At 43.5% G+C, this 21,446-nt stretch overlaps 1 protein-coding gene across 25 annotated transcripts in view; it reads right to left on the reverse strand.

The window, feature by feature from the left end:
* Positions 1-3,129: 3,129 nt before the first annotated feature.
* The window catches only part of Epb41l3 (erythrocyte membrane protein band 4.1 like 3), a 233,093-nt gene continuing 214,776 nt past the window's right edge, over positions 3,130-21,446 (reverse strand). For 7 of the 25 annotated variants that reach the window (XM_052750149.1, XM_052750148.1, XM_052750143.1 and 4 more), the window contains 12 exons: positions 20,488-20,523; positions 19,572-19,763; positions 12,995-13,069; positions 12,543-12,641; positions 10,804-11,526; positions 10,132-10,254; positions 9,103-9,480; positions 7,835-7,966; positions 6,461-6,559; positions 5,960-6,040; positions 5,570-5,686; positions 3,130-4,253 (listed from right to left, as the gene is read on the reverse strand). In XM_052750149.1, coding sequence (XP_052606109.1) covers positions 5,576-5,686; positions 5,960-6,040; positions 6,461-6,559; positions 7,835-7,966; positions 9,103-9,480; positions 10,132-10,254; positions 10,804-11,526; positions 12,543-12,641; positions 12,995-13,069; positions 19,572-19,763; positions 20,488-20,523 — 2,049 coding nt within the window. In that variant the 3' untranslated portion in view covers positions 3,130-4,253; positions 5,570-5,575. Of the gene's footprint in view, positions 4,254-5,568; positions 5,687-5,959; positions 6,041-6,460; positions 6,560-7,834; positions 7,967-9,102; positions 9,481-10,131; positions 10,255-10,803; positions 11,527-12,542; positions 12,642-12,994; positions 13,070-19,571; positions 19,764-20,487; positions 20,524-21,446 lie in introns of those variants that run through there. The other 18 variants (XM_052750155.1, XM_052750154.1, XM_052750159.1 and 15 more) reach the window with 10 other exon arrangements.

The raw sequence follows: 21,446 nt of genomic DNA on the forward strand, positions 1-21,446 counted from the left end.
TTTTCCCTGCTTATTCAAAAGAACTGTACATTCTGGTTTGCTTGCCACCCTGGACTTGAATCTGAGAGCACACTGAGAAACACACTCCTCAGTGAGGCAATCCACTCTCGGAAATGAAATTGTTTTAGTCTCTGAAAGTGTCTCTGAGGTCATTTTCATAGCACTGTAGTGATATTAACCCCTTCAAGGTTACTTAAGTCTTTCATGTGGATAAGCCTGTTTCATACATCAGTGAAACCTAGCTTTGAAACTATTGGATCAGGGAATGCTTAGTAGTGGCTAATGAGTCACTGAATCAAAAATTAAAATTTGCAGAGACTGTGAGCAGGAGCCACGCCTTGTATCTAATTAGGAGCTGGCATGACAGTGGGAAGCTACAGCCTTGGTTGGGCTGCAGCATTAAAACAGTGCTGTAACAGACTCATGCCTAACGACACTGAATTACTAAAACACACATGCTAGAGTTTCTTCCTGGTTCACAGCTTTGAAGAAGCAAAGAAGAGCCCTCTACCATGAAAACAACCAAGAGTGAGTGGAAATCTTATAAGTACATCCTTCTCCAGAGAGTTTGGAAGTACAGAATTCCCCAAATGAGTAAGACTCCAAGACCCAGCAGACACTCTGACCGCAGTGACATTGTCAGACAAACAAAAACAACACACACACACACACACACACACACACACACACACACACATGCACTCCTGACCCATAGAAACCACAGGGCAAAGATGTGTTCTATCTCTAGCTGCTAATTTTGTAGTAATTAGCATATAAAATAATTTTAAAAATATGAGTTTTAGTGCTAACAAGGCAGTATTTCTATCACAAATACCTAAATACATAGGAGAGACTTTGGAACCTTCTTGTTACTGGTGGTAAGTGTGGGAAGTGTGAAGAGCATCATGGAGAAGAAAAACAATGCTGGAAATGTGACTCTCTTGACAGCGCATGCCATTGCTGGGTGAGAAATATGGAGGTATTAGGAGCACCTAGTTAAGAACACCCATCGTAAGCAGAACTTGGATTCCAACTAAGCGGGCTGTCTCAGGACACCATATACCATTTCTGTATGTGAACTAAAGTATTAACTTTTGAAGGCACCTTAGAAAGTTCTTTAGGTTTATGAGATGAACGTCTTACCTGCATGTGTGTCTGTGTGCATCATGTGTGGGCCTAATGCCCAGAGGTCAGAAGACAGCACCACATCTCTTCACACTGGCATTACAGAGGGTTGTGAGCTACCAGCTGGGTGCTGGGAACCAGACATGGGTCCTCGACAAGAGCAACAAGTGCTTTGAGTTGCTGAACCATCTCTTCATTCCTTGAACACATTTTTTTTTAACTCACAGACACAGTTAAAATGATGCTTAATGATGAGCTGATACTTTCAGAGACAAATGACAGGACTTAATTTTCTAAGTGTTTCTAATTTTTTTTTTTTTGGTGTCATATGTGTGTCCTTATGGGTGTGTTTGAGTTTATGTGTCCATCTGCATGTGAGTGTGGTGGCTACAAGGTAACCTCGGATGTTATTCCTCAGGAGCCGTCTGTCTTGACTTTTCAGACAGGGTCTCTCATTAGTATGGAGCTCATTGATTAGGCCAGTCTGGCTGGACAGTAAACAATCCCAGTCTCCACCTCCCCAGCAATGGAATCACAAGCACACACCACCACACTGGATCTTTAAAAAGGATTTATGTGTATCAGTGTTTGCCTGTATGTATGTGTGTATACTATGTGCATGCCAGGTGCCTGCAGAGGCCAGAAGAGTGTTTTGGGGTCCCTGGAACTATAGTGACAACTGGTTGTAAGCTACCATGTGGGTGCTAGGAACCAAACCTGGGTCCTCTGCAAGAGCAGAAAGTGCTCTTAACCTTTGAGCCATCTCACAAGCAGCCCCCCCTCGACTTTTTTAAATGGGCTCTGGTGCTCAAATTCATTTCTTTTTTTTTTTTGGTTTTTCGAGACAGGGTTTCTCTGTGCAGCTTTGCGCTTTTCCTGGAACTCGCTTTGGAGACCAGGCTGGCCTCGAACTCACAGAGATCCGCCTGCCTCTGCCTCCCGAGTGCTGGGATTAAAGGCGTGCGCCACCACCGCCCGGCCTCAAATTCATTTCTTACACTTGTATGGCAGGGATTTTACCCATTTGGCTATAAATCTCCAGCTCTATTTTTTTTTTTTTTTAAGTCAGAAAGCTAGGTAAATCATGACATGGAAGATGTCAATAAAAGCAGGCATTACTTTGGATCTTAGCTTTCCTCCCCACCACGTGAGGAATGTGATATGACTGAGCAGCTGAAGAGGTCACATAGGCCTTTGTAACACCCACTTTGTCATTTATGTGGAGCTGGTATCTTAAAAGAATAGTGTTTTCGATTTTTTCCATATAACCTTTTTATTGATTCTTTGGGAATTTCACATCATACACCACAATCCCACTCATTCCCCAGCCTTTCCATGTCTGCCCCTGGCCTTGTGACCATCCCCCACAAAAGAAGAAACAACAACAAAACAACAAAGAACCCAAGTCCCATTTGTGTATCTACATACTCACTGGAGCATGGTCAAACTCTCGGGGGCCTGTCCTTTATGTAGAACTGAGTCCCTCCTCTTCTGCACCCACTCCAGAAGCCATCAATTGTGGAGAGCTACACTTGAGCATCCTTTTTAAGAGTTCTCTTCTATGGCTTCCTGTCTAGATGGTTACTTTCTTTTTTTTGGGGGGGGGGTAGGGGTAGTGGTTGACACAGAAGTTTTCCATGTCCCTCTTTCTCAACTGTGTGCCTGCCGTTATTGATATAACAGCCAAAGTAGCTTTCCTAAGAGCAATGATTCTTGGCTACACTAAAAGTACTCAGAAACATAAAGTCCCGTTCCTCATAAAACTGAAAACGAGAGTCTATAATGCCCTTTTGAAGCCATGGTCAGTAGCTGAATATTTACATAAATGTATTTGCTGTCACCCTCAACCCCTCCTAGGTCTGTATATCAGAGGCTGAATGTGTGGATCTCTAACCCTGCCTAGAAAGGCTCTCTATTCCAGCTAGATGAAGCCTTTGGTGCAATGCGAATGTGAACTCTGGGCTAAACCACCCAAGACTGAAATCATGCCACATGGAAAATTAAGAGCTTTCAATGCATTTGCCATTTTTATTTCGCGATGCGGTGACATCATTCACGACGGGCTGTGATGCAGCTGACAGTGTAATGGAGAATATATCTTTCTGGAGGCTATTTATAACTAAACACTAAATAGTTTAATTACAGTGGAAATTCTGTACAATTTAAGGCTCGGCTCTGAACTAGATTGTAAATATGGACCAGATTTGTAAATAAAACACCTTTTCGTTCAAGTAAAAGAAGAAAAAAACAATCAATGAACAAAATACGAAGAAAAGAAAAAAAAAACAAAGCAAAAGTAGCCCGACAGGTATTCCTGAAGTGAATTCTTAAAATATTGTAAACTAACAAAAATACAGGTTTTCTTCCCCAAACAATGATAATTTACATATTGAGGGTTTGCTTAGGTAATTCTGGGAATCTTTCTGGATTGAACGCAGACCAGAGCGAATGACTAGGAAGAAATTACATCAATGTGCTAAAATCAGTTCTACCTTATAACAAATTAGAGACACAAAGCAAGATTGTAAGCATTAGATATTTCTAGAGGGTCAGAGAGTCATTACTGCTTATGGTGAGAATAATAAAGCCAGATTAGACAAGGACAAGATTCAAGTTGTTCACTGAATAAAATTGGTTATTGGCACACCTAATCTGGGGTAAATCTGACACACCGGACCTAGACGGCTGATAGCATTTTAGGGTAATTAACATTTATTTGTAAACAGAGAATTTGTCACCTATGAAACTGCGATTTTGTTGAGACTTTAATAATAAACTATGAAAGGCATGAGTTGTTGATGTGTTACATGAGATCACGGTTTACACTGTTGGTTATGAACGTGCAGGTAGAGTTGAAAACAGATATTTTGGTGAAAATTAAAAGTGCGGTTCTTTTGTGATTTTTATCATCGCTTCATGCAGTATCATCAGTTTAGTGATGCTGACTCGGATTGCTTTATGATGGGAAGATCTCTCTGCCAGTGTCTTTCATTAACGGTCAAGGTCAGTTCTTCTGGAATTTTCCACAGACAGATGCAAGTCAGTTGGGTTAGAAGAGGGAACTCCACATAGGCTCCGGTTTTCCTAACGGTTTATATGACTGGGTTCATGTGCAAGCTAAGTTATTCCTGTGGGAGGAAAGACTGCATTAGTTTCTCATTTGAAAACATCCAAGTACTTACAGAAAGTCCCGTGGAAGTGAAAATGCTCAGTCCGACGGGAAGCTGTTATATTACAGCATAAAATTACGTCACCCAAGTGGCCGAAGCCCATTGGAGGAAAAAAAAAATCTTTTCTCGCTCTCACTTTTTTTCCATCTTTCAAGAATCCTATTAATTTGAATCTGAGTGAGTTTAGCATTTTCTTTTCTTATTTTATTTATTTATTTATTTTGGTTTTTCAAGACAGGGTTTCTCTGTGTAGTTTTGGTGCCTGTCCTGGATCTCGCTCTGTAGACCAGGCTGGCTTTGAACTCACAGAGATCCATCTGCCTCTGCCTCCTGAGTGCTGGGATCAAAGGCGTGTGCCAACGCCGCCGGATCTTTTCTTATTAAAAAAAAAAAAAAAAGAGGTATTATTCATTAACCTAAATGCTTCAGAAACGGATCTAGACAACCTCTTTTCGATGTCTTATTTTAGAAGTACATGCGTCAGTAGCTGCAAGTGCACTCAGCATTTACAGTCCACCTAGGGATGCGCACGGCCACCTGAGTTCTCGCATGGCAGGTCAGTATACATGACAAGGCTGTGCACACACAGAGGGCAGAGTCTGCTCATGATGCTAGTCACACAGATCGGCAAGGCATGCACTTTCAGGAGGAAAACAGGACCACAAATCTGCATTTCTGCCTCCGTTGGGGACAAAATAGTATACGATGGGGCAAGTCACTCACAGAATACAGGGAATGTAAGACATTCAAAAGGAAAGTTAGTGCTCAGTTTCAAACTAGATCAGTCTGAAGCATAGATGTTTGTCTTGGAAGAGCGCACTTCCAAGGACGATGCTGTCACCCAAAGCGTGAAGGAGTACGGCTAGTTTTTCTACGAGTGGGAACACAAATTCAGCTTCTCAGGAGAACCTGCTGCTTTAGTTTTTAACTAGGCCACCCGGCAACTGAAATCAAATTTGCTAATTCAAATTTGGGTAATGAGAAGAATGCAAAGCCCAGACGAAAAGAGCAGTGTGGTGAGACCCGGCAAGCAAGGACCTTGCTTTCCCTTCCCCTCTAGCTGGCGTGGGTGCGAACACAGCTCTGAAGACGGAATCTCCACAGCAGAGGCACCCCGGTACCCACACACAGTTCTCCATCTCCTCGCTAGCCAGCCCCACAAACGCCAGCGAGAGAACAAAGGAGGGGGAGGGGATGGGGCGAAGGGTGGGAGGGAGGTGCCCCATGCCACATGCCAGCCGAGGCAAGCCTAGAGAATCAGCGTCACCTCTTACCTCTGGTCAATCCTCTCCATCTTCTGGTGTGATTTCTGTCTCTTTATGGACCACTACTTTGGTCACTGACATGTCGGGGTGCTGCTCTTTGGCCTCTTTAATTGCCTGAGCCAGAGCCTATCCCCAGGAAATCACAGAAGGGTAAAAACAAAAAGGAGGTGGGACATGCATGAGCAGTAGCAAGGTGTAGACTTATGAGCTAAATCTATACCCACAATTAACAATGAGGTACAATGGTTACAGAAGGATTCAAAAATCATATACTGGAAAGTTAATCCAGACACTATTTTAGAATACATGCTGAACTAGAAGATCAGCACTGGGAACCGAAAGGCCACCGTGTTCACATTTACTTCTCTGTCAGAGCATTTACCATCTCACGTGTACTACCTGGTCATGGTCAATGTCAGCATCTCCTGTGATGACTATTCGCTTCTCAATTCTTGTCTCTGAAATGCCTCCTTTCACAGTCTAAAAGGAAATGGAAAGGCCTTTGTGAGTTACTCACTGGGGTAATGGCAGAAAGTGGTGGAAGTGTGAGGTACCACTGTCGTTCACTCTCCCAGAACGGAACTGGCAGTCTACTACAGGCATTCAACATGTTGACTTTCAAAAGTAAAGTTCTCTGGGTTTAGTAGGCCCAGTTTCTATGAGATCTACTCTATGTCCACCCTGGGGTGAGCATCAAGGATACCAGAAGGAATCCTCCTTAGAAACTAGCATAGGATGACAAGTTCATGGTAGAGACAGACGTTTCAAAGCTGACTTTTAATACAGCTAGCTCGACATCTGATAGGCAAGTAATGGATTCCTTGCGCAGACCAATCTGTCAGAGGGTTTTGACGGCCAATGCCTTTCTCCGTCTGTCAAGAATAATGCCTGTCCACTTACTTTGGTGATGTGTGTGGTGGTGGTGGTACTTGTGGTTTCAGATGTGATCGTCTGTGCGCTCATTAGCACACCTGGCTCCAGATCTGCCCCAGGATCGACCTAAGCAGGGACAGGGGCACACACAGCACATGGTCTGGTTACATTTACGCTTCATAGGGCTGTTTCATTCCTCAGTGCAGTACAGTGACTGAGTGAACACAGCCCTCCCCAGGTAAAGACCCAATCCACCCCAGACAGAAAATAATCAGACACCATTTGCAGCCAGACAGAATGTGTCCAGATATTGGCTAAACATCAGAATATAACAACCACCACCATAGCATTTACCTTGTTCAAGGTAGCGTAAGTCATCTAGAGATTATCTAAACTATAGCTGAGGATGTCCATATGTGTTGCTAGAGTTATCTCCAGTCCTGCCTGGGCCAGCAGCCACTCAAACTCAAATAAACACAGATGCTTATATTATATAAACTGTTTGGCCTAATGGCTCAGGCTTCTTGCTATCTAGTTCTTATATTTTAACCCATTTCTATAAATCTATACCTTGCCACGTGGCTTGTGGCTTACCGGTACTTTACATCCTGCTCCTCATGGTGGTGGCTGGCAGCATCTCCCTGCCTCAGCCTTCCACTTCCCCACCTTCTCCTCTCTCTCTGTCCCACCTATACTTCCTGCTTGGCTATTGGCCAATCAGCACTTTATTTATTAACCAATCAGAGCAACACATTCAGAGCATACAGAACATCCCACAGCACATATGTTATAAGGGAATGTTACACTATTCTAGCCAAGGGATTGGAGCATCCGCAGATGTATGCATCCATGGGAAACCCCGGAACCCACTCCCTCAGAAGGAAGGAACAATCGCTTCCCACAATCATAGCCCCATTCAGGTAGCACGTGGGAGCTCTAGGAGTGAACTCTAGGTAAAGCTGCAGGCAAGGAATGTTGACAAACTGAGATCTTAGAAATGTGAGTGGAGGGTGGCCCACTCCTCTTTCTTGTCCACAGCTGCACACCCAGGGTTCTGAGACTTTTCTATGCCATAGACTTTTCTATGAGACTTATCTAAAGCCTTGGTTAAGTCACTGTGGTGCATGCCTTTAATCCCAGCACTCGGGAGGCAGAGCCAGGCGGATCTCTGTGAGTTCAAGGCAAGCCTGGTCTACAGAGCGAGATCCAGGACAGGCACCAAAACTACACGGAGAAATCCTGTCTCGAAAAAACAAACAACAAACAAACAAAAAGCCACAGTACCACACTGTTCTTGACAGAGACGGTTTAGATGCAGGGACTTCTCAGCCCCTTGGACTGGTACCGTGAAGTTACATGTGAAGGCATGACCCTGTAGAGTTGCCAGGCCTCCGGTCTTACCTGTGATGACTCGTATGTGATGGTTTTTGTTTCTGTGTGTACTACTGGCACTTCCTTGGTAGAGATTTCTAGCTTTACTCCTCCTGGAGAAACACTGCCCACACTCATGCTTTCCATCTTCACCGTGGAGGACTGTGCCAGTGGGAAGCAAGGGGGAGGGGTTATCATCGAGGTGTACACACAGTTTGAACTTCTCTCTCTTCTTGGTGTCTTTGGTACTTTTGTTCATGGCCAAAGTTTCCGTATTGAATGAGAAGGTAAGATAGGGATCACAGCACACCATAAATCCACATCAGCCTCCCCAAATCACAGTGTTGTTGGCATAGGATGTTTGAGGCAACAGAAACATTTTAAAGGAAATTAAAAACAGTCTGCTCCTCCTTCTCAATCTCATATGCAAATTCTGATTGAGTTAAGCCTGTAAACGAGCTTTTAAATTAGTAATGAGGGAAGATGAGGCCAAGTACCAAGTCCTCAGTCACCACCCACCAATGTGTGGAGGATCTCAGTAAAAGGTGATAAAGAGCCGGGTGGTGGTGGCTCACGCCTTTAATCCCAGCACTCGGGAGGCAGAGGCAGGCGGATCTCTGTGAGTTCGAGGCCAGCCCGGTCTCCAAAGCGAGTTCCGGGAAAGGCGCAAAACTACACAGAGAAACCCTGTCTCGAAAAAACCAAAAAAAAAAAAAAAAAAAAAAAAAAAAAAAGGTGATAAAGAAGAAAGTTCTGCAAGTTGGAGGAATGCTTTCTGGTTCTTCTGGAAAAGTACATGGATCAGAAATAAATATCAAGTGTTCTTTTAAAAATCTTTATTTCATTATTGGTGATGGTGTTGGTATGTGTATGTGTGTGTGTCCGTGTGTGTGCGTGCGTGTGTGTGTGTGTGTGTGTGTGTGTGTGTGTGTGTGTGTGTGTGTAGGTCAGAGGACAGCTTTTAGAACTCAGGTCACCAGGCTTGTGTGACAAGCACTTGTTAGCTACCAAGCCATCTTTGTGGCCCTCAGATTTTCTAATATCTAACTAATCATTGGTTCCCCATGTTTTCTGTCAGTTTTAATTTCAATGACAGAAACCACTTCCTGGAACAATACATCATCAATACGAGTTTTTATGCTTCTATGTGACCCCACATCTGGATAAAAGCATGGAGGCCTTTCACTGCCATGCAAAGTCAACGAACAGAGAGGAAAACCAAAGGCCCTTGCACGATGAGGTATCAAATCAAGTGTAGCTCTACTTTCCGCCTGAGAGTTACAGTAACTGCTGTTTACCTCAAAATGACATTTCTGTTCCAAAGCCTCAGAAGGGTGCATGGCCACCACCTGCTCTTCCTCCTGGGAGACAGGGGCTGGCTGTTCCTGCTCGGGGACAGACTTGTCGGCCTCCTCTCCTCTTTCTTCCTTCGCTGCTGCTTCTGTCACAGAAGAGGCCTCCTTCCCTTTCATGCTGTGAGGATCTGCGGGTGTGGACTCCGCTGCATCCACACCATCCCCCTCCGTGTGAGAAGCGTCCCCGCTCCCACACACACTCATCACGCGCCTCTCCTCCACCAACACTGTCTCCTGCAGCACCTTCTCAGTGCCGAGGGGCTGGGAGGGTAGGGTCGATTCCACCTCGGTTTCGATGGACTCTGTCTTCGTTTCCAGTTTCTGTTAGGGGAAGAGCACAGTGTCGGCGTGACCCTTCATAAAACAAAACCAACAAAACCCCCAAAGCTGATGCTCACTAGGATGTCCAAAGCCGGCATCAAGAGCTCATATGCACAAACACTGATGGAAATAAAAGTTAGCTTTCGTTCCTTCCACCAGCTCTGAGGTGTGCCTTTCAACACACACACACACACACACACACACACACACACACACACACACACACACACACACACACACAGAGGGACCTGCACAGCTTTCTCAGAGCATTGGCAAAAGAAACAGAAAGCAATAAAATATGCAAGTGGAGAAAAGGAGAATGGAAGCTTCGCTGCACAGTCACACTGGCTTTGAGCGCGCTCTTAGACCCAACGGATGAGACAAAATGTGTCTAAAGGTTAAATGCTATTAAAATTTCCTAACACAATTGCTCTTGAGTACAGGATGCACATTCCTGAAGTGGGATGGGAGGTATACAACAGACACATGCAGCAGCAGCACAAAGGACCATCACTGGGGACATCTTTTGAGATGCAGGAAGGCAAGGTCCCTGGGATGCAACACACAGACACACACGTGCCACAGACTCACAAAGCAAAGCAAATGGGGCACAAATCAGAAACACCAAGGCGGGGATGAGGAAATGGCCACCTGCACCCAGCTCTGGGTAGTAGATGAAACCCCTCCTATGAACTCGGTGGGTTTTCGTGCAGACTCTAACAGACTGAGGATCTCCGAGCCGTCCATGAGCTTCTCCCCAGCAGACTGTTTAGTCTGAGTGAACAGAGAAACGAGAGTCAAGAGCGAGAGAGAGCGAGAGAGAGGAGAGACGCCTCTGACACACGGGTTCGCAGCTTGCTAGACAAAACTGGAGGCAGAGGGAAAAAAAAAAGGAAGGAGGAATGGAGGAGTCCACGTACAGAGCTTGGAAACAGAAAAGAATGGGGCATAACATAGCAAACTAGGTGACCGCGAGCCCTCGTGTGCTAAAGCAGAGTTACTACGTTCAGGGTGGCGCCGATTTAAGCAGGTCATTTTCCAACCCCCCAACTCCTCCCCCCCCCCCCCCCTTAATTGCAAGCCACAGCAGCGTTATCACGGATCTTGGGAACAGGCAGCTAGAAATAAAAAAAGGAAAAGTGTTTTAATGCTGACGTTTTAGACTGCAGTATTGATTTAATCATGGAAAAATAAAAAAGCCGGGTTGGCTGCTCTCAACGTAAAGTCAAGCGAAACGGGAAAAGGCTCAGGGTGGAAGGGCGCCCTTTGAAAAACTGTCATGCTGGAATCTTAAGCTGTGACCGAATGAGAGCCACTGGTTACCACCACTTGGGATGCGGACGACTCAGTGACGTAGTGAGCAGTGGCCACCGTAAAGGCCGGCTCCTGGGAGTAGCGCCACTCAGACAGGCTCTTCCTGCGTGGGCCAAAGGGCCCCACCTTCAACACCTCACATTCGGGCACCGGCTGCGGTTTGCTGAGCCGGGGGTGGGCAGGCACATCCTCTCCTAGCTTTGGAACCTTCTGGGCATCATCTTCCTCAGGGCTTTGCCGCCGAGATTCAGCTTCCTTGATGGGCGCCAGGGATTCTGACAACCTCCGCTTCGGGGTCTGGACCTCGGGTCCTCTTCTGGATTTCTCATCAGCCAGGGATTCCAGGACCTCGTATTCCACCAGCAGGGGACCGACCTTCAGGGCATCAGCAGCGGTGGCGCCTCTCTCCATCTGCAGGGCTTCCACTGAGGAGGGCTGGGCGGCTCTCTCGCCCTCTTTAGCTTTCCCAGTCATGGAAACAATTCTTCCAGAGATGGTATCGTAGGATTTCCCTAGCGTGTACATCTTCTGCTTGTTCTCTTCTTGAAGCTGCATTTCTCTGGCCAAGTCATCGAAGCCATGCATGTCAATCATGCTAGATTTTAGCAAGTCGGCTGGGATCTCACCAGTTTTACTGCTCACGGTAACCACCTTGTAAGTCACAATCTTTTTCGAATCACCATCAACTACCTCAGTGGGTATTTTGTCTACAATAACCCAATCCTCTGTGCCCTATATTCAAAATATAAAAGCTAAATTAGAAAAGCTGATAGTGTCTTGTTTATAAAAGAATCCTTTACAAAAAAAAAAAAAAATCAGGGCATAAGCTACACTCCAGCATGGGATAGAACTCAAGCAAAGGGTGGCCGCCATCATTTAAGAATTATGGCTGGAGTCCCCTCTCACCTAAAATCTATTAACTTCAACCCAGAATACATTCTGTGTGTGTGGGGGGGTGGGGTGGGGGGTGGCGTTGCAATTTCACGTTTCTTTAAATAGGAACATATCTTGGCAATGAATTTTATAAGAAATCTATTTGACCTTATGGTTGGCAGCTGGTTGTTTTTTAACTTAAGATTGGATGGTATAACTGAACTACTCAGCTTTATACATGGAGGCACAAAAGACAGTTTTCCTTGTTTGCTGTTACAGAGTGCTTCCCATAGCGGCATTTCCACAAGGAAGTGGAAGGTGTTCTCCAAGTTTCTGTAAATACCATTTCCCATGTGTGCAAATGTATTTCCTTATCTAGGGAGGTCCATTCATGACTATACTTAGTATCAATGCATACTGGGTGCACCTGTAGCCAAGGTGTTGCGATAGAATTTCCTCTGATGGGACACTACTGATTGGATCCTTTTATAAATAAGACTTAGTGGTCCGTAGAGTGTTCTGATCTTAACTAGGAACTGCAGTTTGATGTCTCAGTAATTTCTCTCCCACTTTCTTAAGTGTTAGTTCCAACAAGGCAGACAGACGGTAAGAAACCTTGGCCTACGGGAGAGCCAACAGGATGACATGGGTAACTGCTCACCAGCCTACCAGGCTACAGAAGGAGGCCAGGTCAAACCAAAGGTCAAACCAGAGCAGGCAAGCATTTTGTTTTACATCTCTAACTAGGGTGCTGTTTTCTATTTATTGTAGCCTGAAAACCTGAATCTAGATATATGCTTGTGTGAAGCAAAATAATTGCAGGTTGATCTACATGCTGGCATCGGACTACAAGAAACAAATTGAAAAAAAATAACCTCTAGGGTCGACGGGACAGTTTTCTGAAAAATTATTTGATGAGAAGTGGCCACAGAATCAGCAGAGACGCCTTCCCGCATTTTCTTAGTCACACTTGGCTAGCAAGAAAACCAAGATAAGTTCAGAGCATTCAGAAATTAGTCAAAGTCATTTAAAATAATAGCAGTGTATAGATGAAGACAGACGGGGGTGGGGGGTAGTTTCAGAAGATTATCACAAGTAGAAACAAAGCTTCAATGGTAATTTTTATCATGTAGAAGTCCTGAGGAATAAGTGATTGATCACTAACATACTAAGAAAATTCCCTTTCCCAAAGTCTAAGCAAATTAACATACCCACCTTAGCTTTAAACAAGAAAAACTAAAGAGGTAAAAACCAGACACCCCAGTGACAAGACTGAAGACTGAAGACTGATTCCTTTATGCAAATACGTCGTGCTTGCTTTTTTTACCTGAGACTCAAGGAATGGCGAGCTTCCTTGATGTAAAAATACAACTTTCTCAGAAATCTCTCTCTCTTCTTTGGTCTGTTTGAATAAAGGGGGTTGGAGAAGAGGGAGCAGACATTTTCCAGAAAGATGAGTTAGGAAACGAGCACTGCATCATGTCTGTGTTCACAATCATTCATGTTTTTCTTGAAGTATTACTCATCTGGAAAGTGATCTAGAACCATTTCCAGTTTTAATAATCATCTCCAAATGGGCAACATTATTTCCTGAAACGGATGCTCACACAACTCAGGTGTTTCACGTTTCCACACACACAGAGCACACGGAGGAGCAGGAAGGGTTGCTTGGTATTTCACTGGGTTTCTCTCATGGCCCTAACAGTAAGGACTAAAACAAAATGTGAAGAAAAAGGCTTTTAAAAGTAACAGGAGAGACACTCGCTTCTGCTTCTAACAAATACCCCACCATATCCTCATGTACGTGACATGTGGTAGAGAAGAAATGTGCACATGGCTGGTGCATTAGCCATCTGTCCTGGTTATACCTTTAATGTCACCTTGATACAACTTGGAGTCACTTGAGAAGGAAAACCTCAGTGGCTGAATTCCCCAGAGCAGACTGGCCTGTGGGCACCTCCGTGGGGGGTCATTTTGATTGTTAATTGTGTAGGTGGTATCATGCCCAAGGGAGATGATGCTGGGCTGCATAAGCAAGCTGCCTAAGCAGGAGTCTGCCGGTGAGTCAGCAGCAGGTAACATTCTCCATCGGATTCTACTTCAGGTTCCTGCCTGAATTCCTTCCTTCAAGGATGGACTGTGAACTGGAACTGTAAGCCCATTTGCTTCCCTAAATTGCTTTTAGTCAGATTGTTTTTGTTTGCTTGTTTGTTTTTTTAATCACAGAACAGAAAGCAAAATGGAACACCATTCACCTGAACAAACCCAGCCATTTTTGAATAGATGTCTTTGTTGGCCTCTAAGCAAACAAAAGTCAAATTTTATTTGAACTTTTATAATATGATAAATAAATTTTTAAAATTAATTTCAAATGATCTGAGTGGAAACTTGGGATCAAACTATAATGTATAGAATCAAGCAACATTGATTTCATCCTTTGAGGTGGGAAGCAGCTCTTGAGTTTTAAAGTATCCCTTTGTTATTTCCTTTAGTATTAAATAGACCTAATTCAAATGGTAAGCCCGCTGCTGCCCAGGCCCGTCTCTGTATAGTGTACAACTCCATACAGTAGGGATAGAAAGAATAGTTTGGAAATTAATCTAAAAATGACCAAGCTCTGTTTGAGGGGCCCCTGGCAGTGGGATCAGAATCTATCCCTGGTGCATGAACTGGCTCTTTGGAGCCCATTAACTATGGTGGGACACCTTGCACAGTCTTGATTCAGGGGTGAGGGGCTTGGACCTGCCTCAACTGAATGTACCAGGCTTTGCTGACTCTCCATGGGAGCCCTTATTCTTTTGGAGGAGGGGATGAGGGGTGGGGCAGAGGAGGGGAGACTGGGGAGTGGAAGGAGGAGTGGGAGGAAGGATGAGAGGGGGATCTGTGGTTGGTATGTAAAATGAATAATAAATAAAAAATAAATAAAGTGACCAAGCAAAATTCAAAGTTTCTGGAAGAATGGAATTCTTTAAGTGAATCGTATCATTACAAACAATATACTTTTATGAAAACTCTTTAGAGTTTAGGCCACATTCAGAACCATGTGTCAATAACAGAAACAGCTAACAGAGTGGGATAGGTTTAGAATTAATTTCTATATACAGTCTACCTCCCAACCTAACAGTGTCTCTACTAATGAAGTAACTATTTGTCCACTAGTCATTTAGTAAGAACTGCATTGAAATGACTGTAGGGGAATATCTGGAACATTTTGTGGGACCTATTATAAATTGTGACAATACAATACAATACAATCTCAGATGATTCTTTCAAACGAGAGGTAAGTAACCCGTTTATATAGGAGAAACATAATTCCTATCCTGTTGCAATTCTGGAGGAGGACACTGCAAAAGATAAAATTTACTATGAGCAATTATTAAATGCAGATTAAGAACAAATACTTTCAGTAACAACTTCTTTTTCAAACAGAAGTGAGGAACAGGAAGGGAAGTTCACAATTATAGGTGCTCTTTCCAGAATAAGGCTGTCAGCCCTCTAATTACGATCATCGAGATAAACGTTATCCCAAAGATAAGAGCTAGGGAAAAAGCCAGGCACTGAAACAGTGGGTTTCAGGAAACTTCCTGGCCTAAAAAAACTTTGATTTTTAAAACATGTGCCTGTTACTGGAAACACCAACAGGCCCCATTTAGAACTGTGTTCCAACAACAGAAACAGCTAACATAGAGGGATAGGTATAAAGTTAGAGTGTATTCATGGTCTACCCCCCAACCAGACCAGTGCCTCTACTAAGGAAGCGATAAATTGATAAGGAAGTGATAAGATACTGATAAACTGAAGCCTCTACACCGTTCCTCTATTACAGCTAAGAATACAGTCAAGTGTATGTGTCAACCATTTTATTTAGTTACTAAACATTACTCTGCAATATACTTGGGATGCAGAGTCCTATTCAGGGATACAAAATTCCTAATACTAACTCTCTTTTGGATTATTAAGCTGTTCTAATAATAAATGTTAGAGAACAGGTAAATTTGAAGACAAATATAAATATAAAAAGCCATAAATAAGCCGGGCGGTGGTGGCGCACGCCTTTAATCCCAGCACTCGGGAGGCAGAGCCAGGCAGATCTCTGTGAGTTCGAGGCCAGCCTGGGCTACCAAGTGAGTTCCAGGAGAGGCGCAAAGCTACACAGAGAAAGCCTGTCTCGAAAAACCAAAAAAAAAAAAAAAAAAGCCATAAATAATGGGAATCAACTATAGTCAGTGTCTGTCTCAAAGCTCTACTATATTAGATGCACTATACCTATGAGGCTCACTATATTATATAGTGAATATACTTGGGAATTTACAGCTCGCTTGCAAAAGAGGATAATATTGGTATCACACAGGCATTAATATTGCTTTTTGATTGGGATTTGGACAATTTTGGTATCCAAGTAACCACTACAGAACACAGCTCTAAGATGTGCTGGCCTATGTGCCACGTGCAAGGCCATTTTGGGAACTGTTTGTGCTCATTGTCTTGGAGAACATGTCTCTTTCACATGAACTGATCTGTTGGTTAATGTGAACAAGGACTTGATTTTATCCACTGCTTGGAGGGCGCTTCTGCTATTTACTCAAAGATTTGAAACTTGAAGTCACTGGCAACCAAAGTCTAACTTTATGTACAGTGAACACATGAAATTCTCAGAATATAAATTAGTTCACGATACATTTTTTTCAACTTTAGTATTTTTCTAATTGTTCATTAATGGTAGTATTTTACAGAAGTAACACTTAGTATTCAACCATTATAGATAAAAGATGATAAAATTAAAAATCTGAAGTCATTAGATTTTTTTTTCAAAACATCATTTTCTCACTGAAATTCATTAAAAAAAAAAAGAAGCCAACTAAGTTGGGGTCATAAATGTGAGGTCATTGAATCTAAGTGTCTTCCTGATTCTGACACAGAATAGTATTATTTTATTTGTGATGTGAATTTAAAACATAAGTTAAATATTTCTATGTAGACACAGCTGGGGTTCTTTCTACACTGGATAATTAAAGTGGCCATATCAAGTAACAGATACCAAGCAACTGATATTCTTTGAAAAATGTCTCCTCCTATCCAAGATAAAACTGATTGTTTATGGGTCTGTAAACCAATACGCTTTGTACATTCCTAGCCTGGAGGTTAAAGAGATTGTCTGCTTTTCATAAAGCCGGAATAGAAAAGCCAAGGTCTAAATGTAGAGACTGGAGCGGATTTAGACAATAAGAATGTTTTCCTTGGTCTTCTGGCGATCTACAGGGCTGCCAGCTGGACTATAAACTTGGATGTCACTGACAACTGTCTCATTCTGAAGAACACAAGGGAATGTGGAGTTCGCTCTGCTTGGCCCAGCTATCGAGAGAAGCACAGGGCGTGGACCATGGGAGAACAGCTCTCATCTTTCAGGACCTGAATTACCTAGCTTTTCTAGAACTCCTCTGCTGTCCAGCGTCCATCCTTCTCGACTTCACTATACCCAGACAAGGGCCTCCTGAGATTTCATGTGCGGACGAGAGTGATGGGAGCATGGAGTTCCTGCGGAGATGTGACAGCAGCCACCACGCCGGCTTTGTACTTCCTTTTCCAGTCTGCGGACCCAAGTGGCATTGCCCTTTAGCTACAAAGGGATGTTTCTATTTGGTTATGTTGAAAAGGGCCTTTCTTGGCTGTCTCCACTGTTGGCACTGACACAGAGAAGGCACGGCCATCCAGGGAACACTCAGGGTTAGTCAAAGTACCACGTCCTTCAATTATTAAGTCAACATCATCCTCTAAGATTCAGGAGTACAATGTTTCAATCAGTCTTATGGCTTTGACTTTCAAAGTCTTCGTGTTTACTAACATCTCTTATTACCCAAATTCTGATTCGGAAAGGCTATCATCTACCATTTCCTTCAGTATCAGCATGGAGAGAGATGCTGGGATTCTTTTTGTTTGTTTGTTTTGTTTTGTTTTTACTTTGTTTTGCTTTGGTGGCTATTTGTTCTGTGTATTTACAACATAAGCCAGTATCTAACATTTTTTGAGCCAGAACATTGTTTCCAAATGAGATAACAGAAATAAAATGATCCAGATTCGAAAACTACAATAAAATCTCTGACATCGTAACAAATAAGTGACATTTTTAAAAAAGTGTGTGTTTATGTGTGTGTATACATATGTTCATGTGTGTGTGTGCACATGTGTATCGATGTGTGAGTAAGGGCATACATGTGCCACAGCATGCATGTGGAGGTCAGAGGACAAGCTTGGTTTTTAGTTCTCAAGTTCTGCCGTGTTTGAGGCAAGGTTTCTTGCTGTTCACTGCTGCGCATGCCAGCTTGGGTGGCCCAGGAGCTCCAGGGGAATCCCTTGTCTCTGCCTCTTTTTGCTGCAGGCATGCTGGGACTGCAGAGGCCCATGACCACATCTGGCTTTAGGGTGCACTTGGGGAACTCTTCAAACTCCTGTCCTCATACTGCAACATCAAATGCTTGATTCACCGTTTCTGCCGTCTACAGGTGCTAGTCTTAATCATGCAAAGACTACAATGACAACACCAAGTCAAATTTTGTCCCCTGATACTTAAGCAATCTGAGTGGAACTGGTGTTTAACGGTCCAGGGAGACTTTGGTAACAATACTTCTATTTATCCTGCCTAAAAAGAACTTTTTCAAAGTAGCTCAGATAGGTATCCAACTCTTCCCTTTTCGGCTGGGATGGGGGTTTGTCGGGAATGTAGTGATAATGAGATACTGGCACTTCTGATAAACAGCTTTCAAAGGAGGAGGAACAATGGGTGTAATTTGATTCTTATTTTCTCTGCAAGGGCTTCAGCATTGTGTATATACTACTGTGTAAAGGCTTTCTCTCCCACCACAGTTGGAGTTTTCATGCTCTATTCTGTCCCAGCTTCTTGGGCAAATATCTCACAATAAAAGGATCTGGATAAAGAGGCTAATCAATACAGGGTTCTACAGACACAATTTCCCAAAACGATTTATTTTGAAAGAGAGAGATAGCAGGATGCTCTCTAATGGATGATCAAATGGCCATTACAGCCACATGGTGAGAGCCCTGGAGTGACAGAGTCGAGCCCCGAATCTCACTTAAAAGTCAGTTTCCTTATATGGAAAAGTCTTATTGAAAAAAGGACATCTGTCATTTGCTTTTCCCATGTTAAAAAAAACAAAACAAACAAACAACAAAAACCCCACTGATTTAGAATTAGTTAAAATAACCAGTTCTAATTAAAATAAAAAAACATTAAATTAAATAAAAGCCCAGTATTATATGCCAGAGTAATTATCTGTCCTGAAATGCTATCAACTTCTAACACCCACTTAAACCGCAGACAATGTTATCAGGTTTCATTTTCCAATTAGTGAGAAGAATAAACCAGTTTTTAAAGGCGTTTCTCAATGCAGGAGAAGAAAGTGTGTTTACAGAAAGCATCAGTTCACTAAGAGATCATCAACTTCTCCCAGGTATAAAATTGACATTAAAGGTAAGAATCAGGCAATGTGCACTGGAGTCTCCCTGTTCTTGCCTGGTCATGGTCATTTTTGTCTGGTCATGATCATTCTTGCCTGGTCATGGTCAGTCTTGCCTAGTCATGGTCATTCTTGCCTGGCCATGGTCAGTCTTGCCTGGTCATGGTCAGTCTTGCCTAGTCATGGTCATTCTTGCCTGGCCATGGTCATTCTTGCCTGGCCATGGTCAGTCTTGCCTGGTCATGGTCATGCTTAGCACAGTCTGATGCTGAGACTCATTCTTCATCCACCTACTCTGTTTACCTAGCAGATGTCTTGGGAGCACTTAGTACCTCTTTCCAGGTCTGACCACACCCCTTCCCCAGTCCCAGACCCCGTGGAGAAGTGATACCATCTGAGCAGAAGACAATTAGCCCATGCCCAAATACTGACCTCCTCAGGTACCAGTGGCTCAATCATGGGAGCATCCTCCTGCCTGGCAGCCAGTCGCACAGGGGACGTGGAAAGTCTCTTTTCCCACTCGTTTGTTAAGGCAGTTTCCGTAGAGGTTTCTAAGAAGGTTCTTTTCAGCTCGCTAATGTTGGTTTGGTGTTTCATCAGTTCGTCTTGAGTTTTATCTAGCTCCTATGGCCAGAGCAAGAAGATTCCAACAGTCAAACTTCTGCAATGATTTTCTATATCCCCCACCCCCGTCTCCTTTTAAAAATATACCAAACACATTTGTAGTCAAAAGGAAACTGAATTTGGGTCAGGGTTCAAGACACTACCACAAACGCTCTAGTGAAAATGTAGGATTTCCAGGAAAAGGGAGAGAAAAATAATTTAGTTTCACACAGCATACAAATAAAAAAAAAAACCGGTTAAAGGTAAATTCTAAGGAGTGAAGTTTACATGTAACCAGAGGATTAAAACAAATACACACACAGGGAAAGGGATCTATGTCTAGGAGAGAATAAGGAATCAGAGTTAAGTCGAGAAATCATCCCCAGTCACTAACAGTTGAGCACACAGTTCATGCATCATGGTTCAAGTCCACAGGTATGCCATGGAAGGATCAAACACACACACAAGCATGCACTGGTGCATACCAATACCAACCTCTAACATAAGATTACTATGTTTGACATACACATTTTCACCCTTTATTCGCTTAATCAGACTAGTCTGAAAAAAGTGGAGAAGAGAGGGAACGGTAAGGGACACAGTAGTCAAGGGAACAAATGCCAGTCTACACGCCGTTGGCATGGTAACCGAGAGGGAACATGCAGAAAAATGTCTGAACATGGCAGACACACAATGACGTCTCACACGCTGGTCTGGGGTTTTTGTTGTATCTTTAATTTTCTACCTGTGCCTTCAGCTCTGCATCTTCCTCCTGGTCCGACTGCCAGCATCAAGAAAGAGTAGGAGATAAAGACGACTTTACCAAGCAATTTACTCTAAGAATGAAGAAGACCTGTGGTCTACACACACTTGCTGGTGGTGAGCACCATGGCGCTCTCGCATTCGGATGCAATGCCTTCTTAGACACAAAGCATAACTCTCACACACAAAGGATGAAGCTTCGGAAGGACAAAGCAGCCCCGGATTCTTTGCGCAGTGGTTCACAGGCAGATTGCATGTGCTTTGAGAAGGGGCAGCGGGGGCTGGCAGATTGTCCTCACTGAACATTAGCACAGGTTTTGGAGTCTGGAAGTTGGGGAATCAGTTCACAGCTCCTAAGAATGGCTGTCACTATGGGAAAATGACAGCCCCTCTATATGCCAGACCTCACAATGATTATATGTCAGCTCTTGTAACTTAGTTTGTAGACCACGGAACTGCAGCTCAAAGAGCTTAATATGTAGCCTCCTGCATTTCAAAACCAGGTGGAGCCTTGAATTCCTTGTACTTAACACTTTGTTTTTTAATTATTATTATTATCATTATTATTATTTTATTTTTGTGTATGAGTGTTTGGCCTGCATGGATGTCTGTGCCCCTCTTGTGGGCCTCATGCCTGCAGAGGCTAGAGGAGGTGTTGGATCCTCTGGAACTGCAGTCTCAGATGGTCATGAGCTGTCCTGTGGGTGATGGGAATCAACACTGAGTCTTCTGGAAGAGCAGCCAGCGCTCTTAACCAGTGAGCCCTCTCTCCGGCCTCCACTTTGTTGTTGAGATAAGGGCACCCACTTCAGTTTATACAGCACTGGGATTACAGGTATGAACTACCACACCAAGCTGAACCTTTATGCTCAGAACAAGTTTTAGAGGAGAACAGACTGATACACAGGATAAGGAAGGAAGTATAAACAAAATCAATTACCA

The sequence above is a fragment of the Peromyscus californicus genome, unplaced genomic scaffold (assembly GCF_007827085.1).
Source record: "Peromyscus californicus insignis strain IS unplaced genomic scaffold, ASM782708v3 Scaffold_21__1_contigs__length_65335640, whole genome shotgun sequence".
Lineage (NCBI taxonomy): Eukaryota > Metazoa > Chordata > Mammalia > Rodentia > Cricetidae > Peromyscus > Peromyscus californicus.